Genomic DNA, 16,908 nt, shown 5'->3' on the forward strand with positions numbered 1-16,908 from the left:
AGGCAGTATTATGGAATGGAAAAATGGACAAGGAATATAAAAGTTCATAATTTGCCATTTCAGGGGACAAACCCAAGCTCTAAGACTAAGGAATATCTTTTTGTTTGTTTGTTTGCAGATATTCCAAGTAGGAAGCTGGAGAGGAAAAAAGGGGGAAATGGTATTACAGGAAAACAAGTAGTTTCTCAGCAATTTGGGAATTCAAGGGTTGAAAGATCTTAAAAAAAAACCATCAAACAAACAAACAAAACCACACACAAAGGAAAAAACACCCCAATGCCTGGAACTCAACACAAGATTTCAGTAGACTGCAAAGTACAAGAATTCAGTCTTTATGCTAGTCTAGTAAGTTTTATCGACATGCACAATATTTTCAACAGATCTTTACACACTCACTCCATATTCTTAGAGCATAAATACCCAATTAAATTATAGTAACACAAACGCATACCTAAATCAGATTCTAAGAAAGTTTTAGCACATTTTTATGATTCCTGCTACTATTCTGAAACATTTACTCTTCAAAGATCTTTTTGTCAAATCTGGCCTCAACCAAAGTATATCTGAAGCGTTAGGATGAGTCGGTTGGCTGACCTTCCCCTCTATCAAAAGTTGTCACCCTCATAGCAAATGTTGCAAAAACCATAGGTGCTTATGGTTAATTTATGAGTTTCACAGTTTGCATGGTAACTTATACTGCTAACAAAGCCAGGTTCGCCGTGGCATGCTGAACCAGAGCAGCCACAGTGCTGGCACAAGCCCCATCCAGGTACTGCTGCCCTGTAAGTGATAGTCCTCAATGGAGCAGTAGTGATGCAGCTGGGTCTCTGCTGCGTTAAATCACAGAGTAAGTTTCACCAGAGGACTCCTGCCTGAGCCCTGAGTGCTCTCATCAAAGATCAGCTAATCTCAAAAGCCGTCAGGATGAATTTCTAACAGCACAGTACAAAAAAGCAGTAAGTCTTACTGTCAACATTGGCCCTGAATGCATGCTCTTTTATCCTCCAACATCCCCAATCTGTTGCTGTTTAGCAACCCATGCTGTTCTCATCTGTGCCAAAACTATGAAGAAGCTCCTAGATTCAAAATTAACAATTCATTTCTTTTCCACTAGCTCAGAAAAGGTACCAGATGCTTTTTATATATATCAAATCCATGCAGGGCTGAGATACCCCAAATCGTGCTTGTTGGCAGAGAGAAGTGCATGCATAAAGTCACAGTGACATGTAAGATGATGTGTGAAACTCGCTTTGAGTACTCACTCCTCCTTGCTACAAAAAGGTGGGTTTTAACTCCGAATATTTCAGCCATCCTCTTGACACAGCTGTGTCACCGTGGGGTCTGTTAACTATAGACTGTGAAGGGAGCAAGCAGCTGGTTTCCAGTGGGCTTCCCTCTGAATGCCCAGCCAATATGAACACTTTTTGGGCAACATAAGGAAGGGATGGAGTCTAATTATCAGGACATAAAGGGTACAAGTAACTTACATTTTATGTTATTGCTAGACCTGGGGCGAATTCGCCCTAAAGATCCAGGCAGCAAAATTATATCTTCCACATTAGTCAGATAGTTGCTTAAAAATTCAGTTCTTTCACATGTAGTGTCTTCCATCCCTGCAGAAGGAAATGAAAAATTAATCCAGCTTGAGAATAAATATGTTTTCCAAAACAGCACAAGAAGAGATGCCAAACAGCCTATGTATTCTTCCCTTTGTTTGACTAATCTTGTTCCTTCCAGTGTTTTAATTCCTACATCAGACACTGGTAGGAATCAAACTACGGGTGATTTTAGCACTTGCCTTCACAAGAGAAATACCAGTCTCAGCACCACAGAAACAGTCACCACATATACCATGTGTGCACTGACATATCTCCAAACTAAGCTCATGGAAAAATGGAAGTCTGTTTCTAGTTTAGTGTACTACTTTGGAGATGTTTGGGTTTTTTTTAAACAAAGGATTTTAAGAGAAACTGCACACAAAAGGTATTGTCTGTTGGTGGTCTGTTCCAAGGCAGCCGCAGATAAACAATTCTCTTCTACAGCCGTTTGTGGCAAGGAGGAATGTATTCCCAGTCACAGGCGGTTGTCAGCACAAAACTGCCTCCCCTGGAAACCTTCCCTGACCCTTATGCTCTCTCCCTACAGCCAGAAAGGAGACATATGCCATTTTATTGTCAATGTAGTAGTTATTGTGAGACTTTCTTAAACAAAGATCTAAACAGAAAAGGACCTTTGCTACCATTGCTAAAATGTTATGCAGAAACAGATTTATCTCAAACGTGGTCACATTTTTCTTTAATAAAGCTTTCTTTTCTTCTTTGCCAATATTTACTATTCTGTCTATTGTAGAGTTTCTTCTGACGCCTGAAGGAATGAAACCTACTAAAGAATACCTCTGCTTTTGGGTGACTCTTTATCTAACCCTGACCCAATATATCTTCTTACCATTTTCCTCCTTCCCCCATTGTTTTGATGACATTTCCCATCCAAGCTGGACACAGTCTCTTACTGATATTCCAGTCTTTCTCCTAGTAGGACAACTTGACTTACTTGGCCATGGAAATGTCTCACTCTAAAGCCCTACTTCTCTCCTCATGAAAAGGAGAACAGGGACTTTAAGGTCATCCAGTTCCAATCCCCTGCCATGCATCAGGGTACTTTCCACTAGGCCAGGTTGCTCAAAGCCCCATTCAACCAGGCATTGAACACCGCCAGGGATGGGTCATGCTGATAAAGAATATTGTTTACTTTACCATGGTCACCAACAAATATGACATTGACACATCGATGTAGTTTCAACTGTTTCAGTCCATCCATTAGTTGTCCTACTGTCTTGTCAATCTCTCTCAGAGGATTCACCATCATCTATATAAACATGCAGAAAGGAAAAAAAGTTAATGCTGTCATTGCAATGTTCCCATTTTACAAATGGAGATCCTTTGGCAAAACACTGATAGGAAAACCATCCAGGTCAAGAGGCAAAGCCTTGGCTGAGCTGTTACACCTACAACTGTAGTCCCATTTCCTTTCCTATATCCACACTGTGATTTCATTATGAAAAAGTCCTGGTGAAATGCTGACGCATGACAGCAAAAGATCCCATGGACACATGTAGATTTGGTAAGACAAAGTATAGATATCAGAAAAACACGTTACTTTGGGGCATGGTTTGTTTCTTGTAGATAAAGAGTGGGACTTTTAAAGGCTATTTTATGTGAATAGCTTAGTCAAAACTTGAAGATGAAGTGAAGTTTTGGGCTTGGGATTCATATGCCAAGTCACTTAATGAAATTCGCTTCAAATAACAATCTGATACTAGGATGACAATATGCAAGTCACTTGAGCAGCACATGGGGCTCAGAGGGAGCGTTCTTCAGCTTCAAAGCCAAGAGTTTTCAACATCTCAAATGGCAGTTTTGGAAAAATTGTCAACAGGCCCCAGAAGACATGGAAGCAGTCCTGCAATTTCTTCATGTAAGTTTCCTTTTCATCAAGAAACAAAACAGAAAACACCAAGACATGTTCATAGGATTTTGTTGTCAGCTGTATGGAAATGAAAGATTTTTTACCAGATGGCACAAAGAAGGGAAACTTTTAAAGTAAGACTTTAGGCAGAAGACTCAGATTTTGTTTTGGTTTTGAGAAGAAAACATTTCTTGTCATTATATGCCAACTTCCTCTTTGCTTCTCTGTTTGATTTGGCTGGTCCAAGTCTCCACAACAAAACATCCTCCCGTTGACAAACAGAATGCTAACAAATTTTGAATCAGAAAAACCTAGACCTTGGCAGAATTTTCTGAGAAGAAAAAATAAACATCATGTTAGTTTGACCCAGAAAGAGACGGTTCAGAAATTCTCCTTCTGCCTGAGTCATTAAGGGATGGATGTTAAACGAGTCTGATAGGTTATGAGACAGGATATGTCATCTCCCATGCGGCACTATAAATACAGAGAGGAGGCTCATGAGAGATGGATTCACAGTGGGGAACAAGAAGAACAGTTTTTGCAACATATGGAAGTGGTTCAGGCAAAGAGTAAAATTTTGAAATACTTTAATTCAGGAAAGCACAAGAAGTCAGTTCAATTAAAACTTTGAAACCTTTCAAGTTTAGAAGAAAAGGAAATTGTCTGTTTCAGTATTCCTCCACTCTGAAATGAATTTCTTCAACAAATGGGAATTCCATTTTTATGAAGCTGTATTTGTATAACATCAATCATATAAGGAAATACAACTTTTACTCAGAATCCAAAGCTTATTCAAGGATCCTGGAAATCCAGATGGATTTCCCATTAATGTTTACATTTGTCAGCAAGCTTGAGGCTTCTTTTAAAAAGTAATCAGAATAAAAAAATAGAGCAACAGTACTTCCAGAGATTTCAAGGATTTCAAGTGATGGTGATTTTGTTTAGATACCCTTTTCACCAAATTAATCTGTAAACCTGCAGACACATTTCTAAGTAAGAAGATCAATATAAATGAAAAATCTTGGTTTTAAAAGAAACAAAAACCACAGAAAACCACAAAAAAAAAAAAACCCAAATCTGCTGTCTTCACTACTTGACTGTGTTCAAAGCAGCCCTTAGAAAGGCCTCACTTATATTTCTTCATCTCATTGCATTCTGTCTCTCTTCAATTTTAAATTCAGCTATCCTTTATTATTCTACACAGTGCTCAAGTTTTTCCACAAACAGTCTTTGCAGCCTAAGGCTGGCTGCAGGTGGCATCTTCAGGCAAGGATTTTTTGTGTGGACATGTTGCTCTTACAGTTCATGTTCTTTCCCAGATGCAGCCTCCAAAGGGTTATTGGGAAACAAGTAAAACTCTTGCATATACCTTTCTTCACCTAGTATGTTGATATCAAGACTTTGGAAGCCTGTACAGAAACATTTTCTCTTTCAGGATTTATGGATCTCTAAGATGGTGCTACAATAAAAAGTTTCACTACTGTGACAGCTCTGGGTATGAGATCTGAGATACACACCATTGGATTCTCTCCCGAGTTTTTCCTTAGAAGAAGCTTGATTAGAAGGATGAAAGAATTTATAACTTTATCATTTTTTATTTTGTTTTGGTTTTTTTAATTTGTAGGATCCAGCCTGTACTATATTCCATTGCTCTCAAACAGCACCAAAAGATTAACTTGTGGATACAACGGGAACTATTGTAAAATATTAGGAATTTTTTTTCTGGAATAATAATGATAAATTTTCATATTTTAGAACAGAAAGAGCTCTTTAGGGCTAAGTTTGGGTGACCTTTTCATCCAGAGAAAGAAAGAAATTAAAATAGAAATGTTACATAAACTCACATCAGCAGGAACGTTATAAGCTATACTTTATGACAGAAGGGTATAACTTGGAATGGCAAATTGATCAGTAATAGCAATATCATCCATAGCAGTTCTCAGTTCTCCTCTCAGGTAAATCTGTGTCACAAGTTCTCTGGAAAATTTCTGTTTTCTTATACCTGATCATTTTTTGCGTGTCACTGTCTGTCATGACTTCACACTTACAGAATCAGTCTCAAAATAACTGGTTTAAATTGAATCACGCAACAAGTCAAGAAAACACCCTCACAAAAAAAACCTGCTGAGAAAAGTGTTTATAGCCTCTTGTAGGAGAGGGTAGAGTGTCGAGGCTTTTGTTTAAAGCCTAAAGGAGAAATATTAGGTTGCTTTTTTGAAGATTTTTTTAATTATTATTTCAATTTTTGAAATAAAAATAATACTGAAGTTGTCTATAACCCCTCCCAGTGTGTTAGCGCCAGCTGGAGAAAGATGATACACTAAGGAATACCCTTTTCCTCCACTTGTACCTTTTCGTAGTAAGAAATTTCCATTTAACATTTTTCTCGTGAAAGCAGACTTAGGCACCACTTCTATTGCAAATGCAGAGATCAGAAATCATGCAATCAAGAATGTCCTCCCAAGTCACAAACCAACTTTAAAATACATGTTCTTTAAACAACTTTTTGAAGTTTTTTTTCCCTTTAAGATTTTATGAGTCACATTTTCAGGACTTTTCCACAACCACAATGACTACACATGGAAGCTCAAACAATCACCAGGCTCCCATGAGCTGGGAGTTAAGGAGGCTACAATATATTGCACAATTTGTAATAGCTCAGAAGGGTTAGCAGCACTGGTAGCATCTTCCCAGGGATTTGTTTGACAGTGCCTTCAGCTGATGGCTGGATTTAAAACTGTAAGGAGATTACAAAGACTTTCCCTAGTACAGAGTCTGGAACAAGAGAAACATAGCTCCTGGCTTGGCCACTTTCTTTGGGTCTTTCAGTACATTTATAGAGGCTGTGTCTTCAAAATCCCAACCTGAAGCATGGAGTGAACTCTCAAGTTGAAAAAAAATAAAGCTAGCATAGTGCCTAAAAAGTGGCGCTTCCATCATAACAGTTTGGAACATATGTAAACTTACTTTCTTCCGACGAGCTTCCGCAGCATATTGATCCACGCTATGTACTTTTCCTCTTCCTTTCTTTGGAGCTGCAACTGGTCTTTCCTGTCTCCTCTTAGGAGGAAGCTTTCTCTTAGGTCTCTTAGGCGCAGTAAGAGGGGAGCCATAACTACTCTCCTGTACTGGCGGGGAGAGATGTCTGGACTCAGAAAAAAAGCCTGTCTCAGCTCACAACATATAGTAAAGCTACCTGTGCCAGATAATCCTGAAGCATAAATGCTGTGGCCTTTTCAAAAATTTAGGCTTTTGGACAATTTAGGGTCTATCTTTTCTTAAAGAGGACTCCACCAAATTGTACTGAAAGCAGAACAGCAGTTACAAGAGTGGGCAGCATACAAGCAAATTAAATTGGTGTTTCAGAAGACAGGTGATGCTTCTGGTTTTGAAAATATATAGTTATATGGGGGGAGTTATTTTTCAAATGTTAACTTATTAATATTAGCAAATCTAAGTAAACTTAATTTCAGTTTAAGTAAAATTAATTACATACAATTTAGCAAGGCTGGGGTACAGTGCTAGTGGAAATGTAACATTTCACTTGGATGATGGTTCAGGTACGAGTACTAGAGCCTGTCCAGTTCAAATGGCCCTCTGAAAGGTTTTCCACACCCACTTTTTTTGGCTGAATCAGTGACATCAGGTACCCTAACCAGTAGGATTAACAGGTGCCACCATTGTGTGCCAGCCATGCACCCCACCGAAATCACCAGGACCCCACTAGGCACTGCTCAGGGACTGCAGGTCTGCAGGACAAAACTACAATGGCAAGACTCAGCATGGAGCTGCACTGTTACCTGTCTTATTACCAGCTTTATGGGCAATTTTAGAATTTAATTTCTTAGCACTTTTGGTGTTGCATCTTACTGGGTAATGTTACTGTTCGTAAATGCACAAATACCTGGGATAGACTTGTAGAAGGGGAAAAAATGAAGACATGACTGGAAAAAACTACTGTCGCATTAATCAGCTTGCACATCATTTTAAACTGCTGGCTGGGGTTAAACCACAACAAACTGTACCACTCTCACTGACTTTAACACAACTTGCAGGCTCTTGGCGTTGCTCAGGACTGCATGTGAAGTGCTGATAGATGATACCTACAGGGAGGCAGTAACTACAATATGCTGCATATAACAGAGCACGCTGAATGGGCTTGAGAAAAGTCGGAGATTTATGATGATATTTAACTTCTATGTACTTAGGCAGCTTCTCACAGTTGTTCAGTTACAGAGCTATGTAAACAGGGAAGGGAAGGAAGGGGATGTTACCATCTGCCATGCTGTTTCATTGCTTCCAAGGCAAGCAGCTGGAAAGGAGATTCTAGTCCAGTCTCATTCGTCTCTCTCCAGAAAGGCATTTTAATAAAGCAGCACCAGAGTTTTCTGTTTTTAAAACGCTTCAAGCTTTGTGCAGTCCTGATGAGAGGAGCGGCAGGGAAAGGAAGGATTCTTGGTTTACTGTCTCTGAATCAGCTCAGACAGAGCTCCACAATGCCAGAAACACGCGAGCGCAGGAGACCCACGTCTGAACACTGAAATTGGCCGTCTCAAGACAGCATGTTAGAGGAGCAGCAGGAACGGCTTAGCAGTGCCAGATTTCGATGTGTTTTAGAGCTCTTATGGTAGTATATTTCTAGATATTTTATTTTCAAAAAAAATGTTAGCTAGGAGAAAAAAAAAAAGCCAAGTTCTTATTAACCAGCCAAATCTTAGTCTTGCTTGAGAAGAGTCAGAACAGAGTTATGGAGGAGGAAAACGAATCCCTCCTCACTTACAGAAGGGAACTGTAACATCACAAGGGTAACTAGCCAGCCAAAGCTTTGCTTCTTGACCCGGACGGAACAACCTACCAGAATTCAACTGCAGAAGCACAGAGGGAAAGAAAAACAAAATGCAGAAGTAAATCAAGAGCAAGCATATATTTGATAACTCCCGTAACTACTCCTGGAAACATAATGGAACTCACTGAAATACTTCCTGTGATGTTTATTCATGTCCACCCCCCCCCAAAAATAAAACCCAAATCTTAGACAGCCAACTCATTTACACTGAAATTCATAACGCTAGAGGACATGCAGTGTTACACTACTGGACGCTGGCCATAATTTGTATTCCATTTTCATCAACAACACTGGCAATTCACCCATAAAGTGCATCTAAGTCCCTTTATTTCTAGCTTTTATGACACTCCGCTGTTGTGCATGTCCTGTGAAGCTCTAAGTGTCATCTGATGAAGTCTGGAAGATGAAGATTGTCAGTAATGGGTGAAATTAGATTATACGTTTTAAATGCATTTAGAGCATTATTTGGTATAATAAACTCTAGTAAATACTCACTTTAATTCTCAGGTTTCCAAAGTGTAAAAATATTCTTCAAGCTACTAAAAGCAGCAAGAAAACTCAACATAAAATCTTCACTCTTCAAAAGAAGTAAGAAGCCTATCTTAACCATAACTCAGAATTATCAAGAGCTTGTTTTCAAACATTATTGTTTGGCTGGTCTGCCTTTGCCTGGGGAAAATGAAGTGGTCAGTAAGTATTACTCCAACTGTCTAACTGCTGCCAGCTGCATACAAGAAAAGAATGATTACATAGAGAGGTTGTGCTGTTGGTATCAAGGAAGCAGCTGAACGGGATCCCTTTGAGGACTTTCTTTCCAGCTGATTTATTTAAATTCATAGCTCCTAAAAATTATATTGAAAACAGTGTCAAGAAAAACAATATAAAATATCTGTCCTGAAACCAGGCCCCCAGCAAATTTCAGCATCTGTGTACTTACACAGCTGTATTCATTTATTTAAATTTCCATTCACAAAGTCATGTCCACTGTCAGAACTGCAAACCCATGCATGCTCATCTGCTAACTTGTCTGTTCTCAATTTGCTAACAATCAGTTTCATGCTCTTGTGTTTAACACAAATGGCATAAATCAGTCTATTTGTAAAATTTTCATAAGCTATTAATTCATGCTTATTAAGAGCCTATGCTTTGCCTTGCAATTAGAGGCAACCTTCAGATAACCATCCAGAAGAGCCACCAAATATTAAAATCCTTTGGGGTGTTTTTGCTTTTATAGTGACTTTTTCTATGAAGATACCATTACACTTCACTTTTAGACACTTATAATTAACCTGAGACTAGATTACCACATTGGATGCTAAACTAGTTAAAGACAACAATTTAAAGAACAAATTCAATGTCATCATGTTCCTATTCTCCTCAAAGTCCCTGGAAAGAGTCCCAAAACTCCATTCAGAAGGAAGTGACTGTCTACAGCTACATAAAATTAGAGTTGTCAGTCATAAGTCACACATATTTGTAGCACTTCAATGAGAGGAACTATAAAGCATCACTGAACAATAAATCCTTGACTTAGAGAGCTCTCATTACCAGTACCTCACTTAACCAAATCAGACATCACTCCTGGTTTAAGCAAAATGACATCATGAAGACAAATCAATGCCTGTCAATTTAGCAAGAGTGTTGGCAGATTTTGACTGTTACTTATCCAGAGAAGGGACTACTTTCTATCCAGTGAGGTGTTTCAATGCTGGTTTGGAATAATTCCTCACACTCACAGCTCTGGGACCATGGCTCAAAGTTCTCCAACAGGAATGCTACCCACAGCAAGTTCATAACCACTGTAAACTTATTTAAAGAGCCCAATTAACTCTGGCAAATAAAAAATACTATTCCTGCCTCTTCTCCAGTAGAGAACAGCTCTCAGATGTATACCAAATAAGTAAGAAACTACTGCTGTGTACCTGACTGCTCAGGGAGATTTGTATCACCTTACAAAGGGTAGGTAACTGACACACTCTTCTGTTTTTCATGATTTGCAAACATTTGTTTACCCTTTAAAAAGCATGTATAAAACCTCCTAAAGTCTTGTGATGGCAATCTGCAGGCCTACATTTGCACCAGAACTTTGCAGAGGACCTTTGCCAGGTGTCAGAGATCATCGGAGATGCCAGATCCCAGCCACACAAAGTAGCAGATATTCACATGCAGAATTTACTTTCCCTCCCTACAAAACCCAAACAAGTGCATGATCTTGTCACCTGGACAGTGTTGGCAAGGAAGCAGTACTCGTCAGTCCCAGCCAGCTACCCAAAGTTCAACCAAGGGGTTAAACTACTGTAGTGCTTTGCACATCATTTCTCATTAAAATACCTTACAGTGCTTCAAAACTTTTTCCAAACTCAACAGTATGGTCCTGAGGGAACAGTACTGGCAAAGCTTTCTGAACCCCTGTAAGGCCTATATGAAACTGGAAATAGCAGCTTTTTACAGTTCATGACAGACTGGAATTATTACTTTGGCTACTGCAGGCTGTCAGCTTCAAAGAAAGCTTTTTCTCCTCTGCATTTTTCCTTAATATTTTCTGTATTATATTTTTATTACTTTCAAGAAGGATAAATTCTTAGGGGAGAGTTAAATTATGCTGTTGTACCTAAATATACTCTTGTCTTTGCCAAGTAAATATTTCCATTTGCATTATCGTATCACACAGAGCAACAGCCTTCTGAAAGGCATGGGCAGTTCCTTCTCTCAGTAGGGAATATCACATGATAAATCCTTTAGATAATAACTTTGCTCTCTGGCAGAGGGGAAGCATATTGCAGAAATGGGTGAAAAAAGGTTGCTAGAAATGTTACTTCTGAGCAGTGGCAATTATTGGGGGAAAAAAGTAAGTGCATTTCAGATACATGGTTTATCTGCAGAAGAAAATCTGTACTAACCTCCGAGTTGAAAGGACCGTATCTATGACCAGCAGCATCTGGTTGCTCAGAATAGAAAGCATAAACATAAGGCCTGAAAGAAAGAAAGAAAGGTCTTGTTCAGGATAGCTTTCCTTCAACAACAAAACCACAGATCTGTTAGGTCAAGTCAACCTTCCAATGAGAGCTGGCTTTACGGAAAAAGAACAGTTTCTCAATCATAAAATCATAGAATCATTTAGCAGTCATATGTTCCCATGGTACGATTAAGCAATTAGTTGTTCTACAGTTTTATTAAATCCAGGAACACATGCAGGGAGGCACATGGGGTACCATCTGAGGACACATGATCTTTCTAAGTCTTGTAGAAGAGATCACAACAGCAGCTTGCCTGAGCTTTGCAACCAGTAGCATGTGGGAACTTGCACACTAAAAAATACTCATAATTAAAATCTTAACATTTTCCCACTGCTCAGGGTCCAGTCTTGCAACTGCCACTGCCTGTAAGGTTGTTAAACCATATTAGGCTCAGTAGGATAAGGACAATCCAAGTTAATCCATGTAACTACATGCTTCTTGGTAAGAAATAAATCCAAACCATGCTACGCATTTATTGACAAGAATGAAAATGCTGATGGTTAGAAGCTGAGACTAAAATACAAGGTTAAAACTAAACACAAATCCCAAACAAATCCTTAAATCAGGGATATCATTTAACAGACAAAAATTATTTTTAGAACTAAATTTCCCCTTGCTCTTCCAGCTACTTTAAGAAGAAGACAAGCTAGCAGTTATCCAACAGCAGATGCCAATAAGTGAATTACCTTTCATTGTCTGGAAGGGTCAGCCACTGCAGTATTGTTAATATTCTGCGCTCATGGGGGATGACACTGGACCACAAAATACAAAAATATACCTTGTTATCATAGAATACAAAAACTATCAACACAGTCTTGCTATGAACTGATTCTAACATGATTAAAAACAATTATAACAATATTATTTGCTTCTAGTATGCTGTGTTTTGCTTCTTGTTTGATCCTGATTCTTGTTTTGCAAATAGAATTACCTCAGATCTCCTGGATGTCCACATATGCCAAAAGAAAGATGACCAAAGGTTGTGACTGGAGTCAGAACTCAAGGCAGTAAATCTAACTGTTCTAAATAGAAATGAGTAACATTCTGGTAGCTTTAACCCAGATGGACCTTTTTTATGTACGATGGTGCTACCATTGGACAGCTGGCATGAGTAAAAACCATTGATTTGCTCACATCAGTACAGGTTTAACGATCATCCTGCTCTGGCAGTCCTGAAGGCTGTTCCCATAGATTTAATGGTAATCAGACTGAGGGCTAGTCCGGTGTAAATGAAAACAGAGCCATCTGACACACCAGGCCATCAGCATGGTGACTGGCACAACTTTGACAGCTTCTCACTCTGCAGAACAGGCTCATCCTATTTCACTGTTTGTGTCCCGAGACTTCTCGCTTGGCTGCAGAGTCCAAGTTTATGCTATGCAAAGGACTAACCTTATAAACAGCTGTTAAAGTTAAATAGCTCATCCTAGGAAAGCTCTGCTAGTCAGTAACCATGCAGCTATTTTAATACAATAGCATAGTCAGTCCAGATTCCATCAGATTAATTACAGAATCCCAGGGCAGGAATCAAATACAACTGTCTTGGATTCACCATGCTGAATTGAATTCAGCACTCTTTGGGAACATCTGACAGAGAAATAAAAATGCCAACAGCCATTTTAAAATGAGTTCATTTTTAATGCCATGTAGAACAGCAGTGGTCCTCAGTCTCTAACTACAGAGAAAACTTTTGGTTGTAAAACCACTATAAAAATGAGAATTTGTGCTAAAATTTGCAAACAAGGCAATATCATAAAGCAGAACAATCATCTTGGGTATTGCCCAGCTTTAAAATTTGTATTAATTGTGTACTAAGAAATAAGCCATTGTTTCAACTAACTAATTTAGTACTAAGATGGTTTTAACGCTTTTCTTTTCCAAAAACAGTTTGCCTGAAACTCTCCAAAAAATCATCCTCTGTCCCAGATTAAAAAATAAAGTTTTAAGACGTATACATTTATCTATCTCATTTGTAGCTGAAGTGGCTGTCTTGCTCTCTTATTATTGCCATTCACATGACATATCCTTGGTTGCCTTCTGTAACATTTTGTATCCCAAAGCATTCGTTGGCCAGGGTGTTTATGGTGACTATGTAGTTCTAGAGCTTAGGAATCACATTAATGTCTTTGTTTTGTAGAGCACCAGACTGGAGCTCTGACAGATAACCATCCTGCAGGCCTAAACCTATCATTAAGTTCATACACAATATATTTTATTCTATTCCTTCCATATGCCAAATGATATTTAGAGTAGCAAAGAGTATTATTCCTAATGAAATCGCAAAAAAACAGGCAAACCCCTTTAGTACTTCAGCCTTGACGGTCTGCCCATTTTCATTGCTCCTGCAATCCTGCCATTAAAATGAAATAGAGAGATTGACCCACACAAATTCCTCAGAACTCAGAAATTATCAAAATTTATTAATTTTTTGGTTGGAAAGATATGTTAGCTGGGACAAGGGAAAATAATTTGGAACCATTAAACAAAAGAATAGACAGCAAAAATCCTCAAGGCTGTCTTTTAGGAAAGGGAAACTTGGATATCTTACTCAAAGGTCAGACTGCATTGTAAACTGAATGAGTCAGGCTTTGAGTCAATTAGGCTGTTGATGTCAGATGACATAAGAGGACAATAAAAGAGCCTTCCACAAACACTGAAAGGACTAGGAAACATTACTAGCAATGCTAAGGATGTGAAATAACACACCATGTAATGAAAGTAACTTATTACATATTCACACATCTTTTCTTCAAACAACTGCTAAAAATCAGTGGATGAACTTCAAGCAGCAAACTGTAGCACCAGAAACGTTGCACAAATGAAACAAGGGAAGCTTACAGGTATGGTCTCCAAGCTGCCAAATGCTTAGATTAAGAAAAATGACTTAATAAACTCTTGCACCAAATTAATTCTGAATTATTAGTTACAAATCTCCAGAAAACAGGGTGCACTTACACAGACCAGAAGAACGTGCCAGCTTTCACCCCTTGCTTGGCTGCAGTAATCCAAATCTAATGAGGAAAATATAAGAGGATTAGAATGCGTTCAGATCTTTAATTACCCTCTGAAATCAAAAGGAAATGTTTTCAACACACATTCTTCTACCCTGAGCCTAGAAGTGAAAATTGCAGTTTTCAGCCTGTGTCCCCAGTTCAAACACGTGGAGTGACAAACCTATGCAAGTTCTGTATTGGTGGATCAGCTACAGTGCTGTGGACTTTCACCCCTAAAACTCTGTGTTGCTTTTAATACAAAGCATTAAGATCTGTGGCCAGGAATTTCTCCAGTATTCTATTTGATTTTCAAAAGTAAATCATTACTCCCCTGAGCTTTTTAATGCTCAGGTGTTGGAGGATACTCTGCAGGAAGGAATACGGCTTAACACTGAGCAGTGCTTGCATAAATGTGCCTCTTTCCCAATATTCTAACACCAGCAGCCATCAACAGAAAATGTGCTAGAAAAGAGAACACAAAAAAAGGGAACAGATGAGTGAGCAAGGCTATAAAGAAAGCAATGAAGGACACCTTCCTCCATAGATGTTTAATTTTGAGCTCATCCCAAGTGCTTGATGGAAATGACGGAAACAGTCTCCACTAATTTTTCAAATCCTTTTTTCAGTCCTTCAAATCCCAGGTATTTTTCTGCCTACAAGTCAGTTTGGAGCAGAAAGTTCCACAATGTAGTCACACACTGCATCAGTGCATTTTTGGTTTTGTTTGCTTTCAACATGCCAGTATCTCTGGGATTAGGGTACTGTTCTCATACTTTGAAAACAGGTTATTAATCCTTTCTCTTCCCACTTCTCTACAACAGTCATGATACTCTCCTCTATTTATTACTTTTCAAGCACGAGTAACCTTAGTTTGTTTGATCTTTCCATAATAAAAGCTGTACCATATAATTTGTTATCCTCATTATCCTTTTCTATCTCTCTGTCCTTCACCCACTTTCTCTTTTCTATTCTTTGAATATCTATACAAGGCAGGAGAATGAGAATGACCAAACGTCAGAAAGACTCACCATTAAGGAAAGCAAACAATATGAGTTTATAACCCTACAGAACTAAATTTCTCTTGCAAGGAACTATCCAAATTATCTCAAAAGTGATAATGGCTTAAAGGCCAGCATCATGTGTACAACTAGATTATTTCTTCCCACTATTTATGCATACTTATCCATTTCATGAGCATTTAAACTAAATGTAGTTCCCTTACTTCATAACTGCAAAATCTTTGGTTTACTTTACATCAACTTTCTGAAAATAGATTCCTCTACCTTGCTCAAAGAGACACTTATAAACCGTCATCTGGGCATGGACTGCTCAAATGTCATGCCTGAATTATTCATGCATCAGTCTTAATTGAAATAAATTTGGCACAGTCTAATGAAAGATCATTTGCACTCTGAAGCTATAGTTAACAGCAATTAAAACTGGATATTATGTTATTTATGGGAAAATTGGTAATCTTGGCTTTTCCAGTGCCCTGGTCACACCCTTTAACTGATCTCTCATCTTCTACTCTTCCAAACTCTTCTTACTCTTACTGGACTCAATTCAGTTAAATTAAATTCACAGCTATAAAAGATCTTTTGTTTTCATTGTATTCTAACTTTTTAGTAACATATCCCTTTTTTTCAGAGAAAAATACATCCATGTTAGCTCTACAGAAATGTTGGTTTACCAAATGCAACAGGAGCAAAATGGCCACAGATATGCAGTCCATCCTTCTGTTTTCAGGTGCTTCTCCTCAAGAGTCTGATTTCAAGGTTGGTTCATATTAACCTATGCTCAATCTGCCACTAAATGGGGAGTCCCCCATGTACCTCCCCCAGCCTTTTCAGCCTCAGCTTTCTACCAGCACTGGGGTTTCATGGTGACAATGACAACAAGATGATGTGACTGCAAAGTATCTACTGTAAAAAAATTTAAGATGGCTTTGCATTTATACTGGAATTTGGTTTTGAATTGTTGAATAACAGGGATATTGTCCTCAAGTGCTCACATAATATTAGTCCTTACAGGATAGGGCAGAAGGAAGCAGGTGAACAGGAGAGATGAGGAAGTGTGCCTACAATCCACTTATCATGTCACTGAGCCTGCACACTGCATCCACAAGCTCATTTGTGTCATATAAATCAACACAGGTTATATACCTTCAGCCTGCACCCTGTGTCTAACTAGGGCAGGAGTTACTCCATATTACTTAGTAGTTCATGGACTTTCCAGGTGAAAAAGGGCCTATACTTTAATCAATTACATTTTCCTTTGCATTGCTGATTTATTCCTAGAGCATAACCCCACCATAGCAGAGAAAAGAGGTCAAATACAAATTCAGCATGAGGAGTGTCAGCTCCACTGCTGTTATGCTCTTTGGTCTTGCATTACTTGGAAAACCATTGTTACTACTGAGCTGCAGCAGATTTCTTTTTCTTTGAAAGTGTTTGTGTTCTTGCAAAGTTTGAATCATTTTGCAGATATCTTTGGGAAGGTACCAACAAACTGAGTCCAGGGAATTCGGCATTTAGATTTTACCATCTGTTAACTCTAGTTTGACTTTCTGTTGTTTTGGTCTGCACAG

At 38.6% G+C, this 16,908-nt stretch overlaps 1 protein-coding gene across 4 annotated transcripts in view; it reads right to left on the reverse strand.

The window, feature by feature from the left end:
• Positions 1–16,908, reverse strand: part of ENPP2 (ectonucleotide pyrophosphatase/phosphodiesterase 2) — a 54,673-nt gene that overhangs the window by 16,968 nt on the left and 20,797 nt on the right. For 3 of the 4 annotated variants that reach the window (XM_065668855.1, XM_065668854.1, XM_065668856.1), the window contains exons 9-13: positions 14,284–14,339; positions 12,015–12,080; positions 11,212–11,284; positions 2,754–2,865; positions 1,488–1,613 (exon numbers count right to left, since the gene is read on the reverse strand). In XM_065668855.1, the coding sequence (XP_065524927.1) occupies positions 1,488–1,613; positions 2,754–2,865; positions 11,212–11,284; positions 12,015–12,080; positions 14,284–14,339 (433 nt within the window). Of the gene's footprint in view, positions 1–1,487; positions 1,614–2,753; positions 2,866–6,432; positions 6,594–8,320; positions 8,331–11,211; positions 11,285–12,014; positions 12,081–14,283; positions 14,340–16,908 lie in introns of all 4 variants that reach the window. The other variant, XM_065668857.1, reaches the window with a different exon arrangement.

Source organism: Lathamus discolor, chromosome 2 (genome assembly GCF_037157495.1).
Source record: "Lathamus discolor isolate bLatDis1 chromosome 2, bLatDis1.hap1, whole genome shotgun sequence".
NCBI lineage: Eukaryota > Metazoa > Chordata > Aves > Psittaciformes > Psittacidae > Lathamus > Lathamus discolor.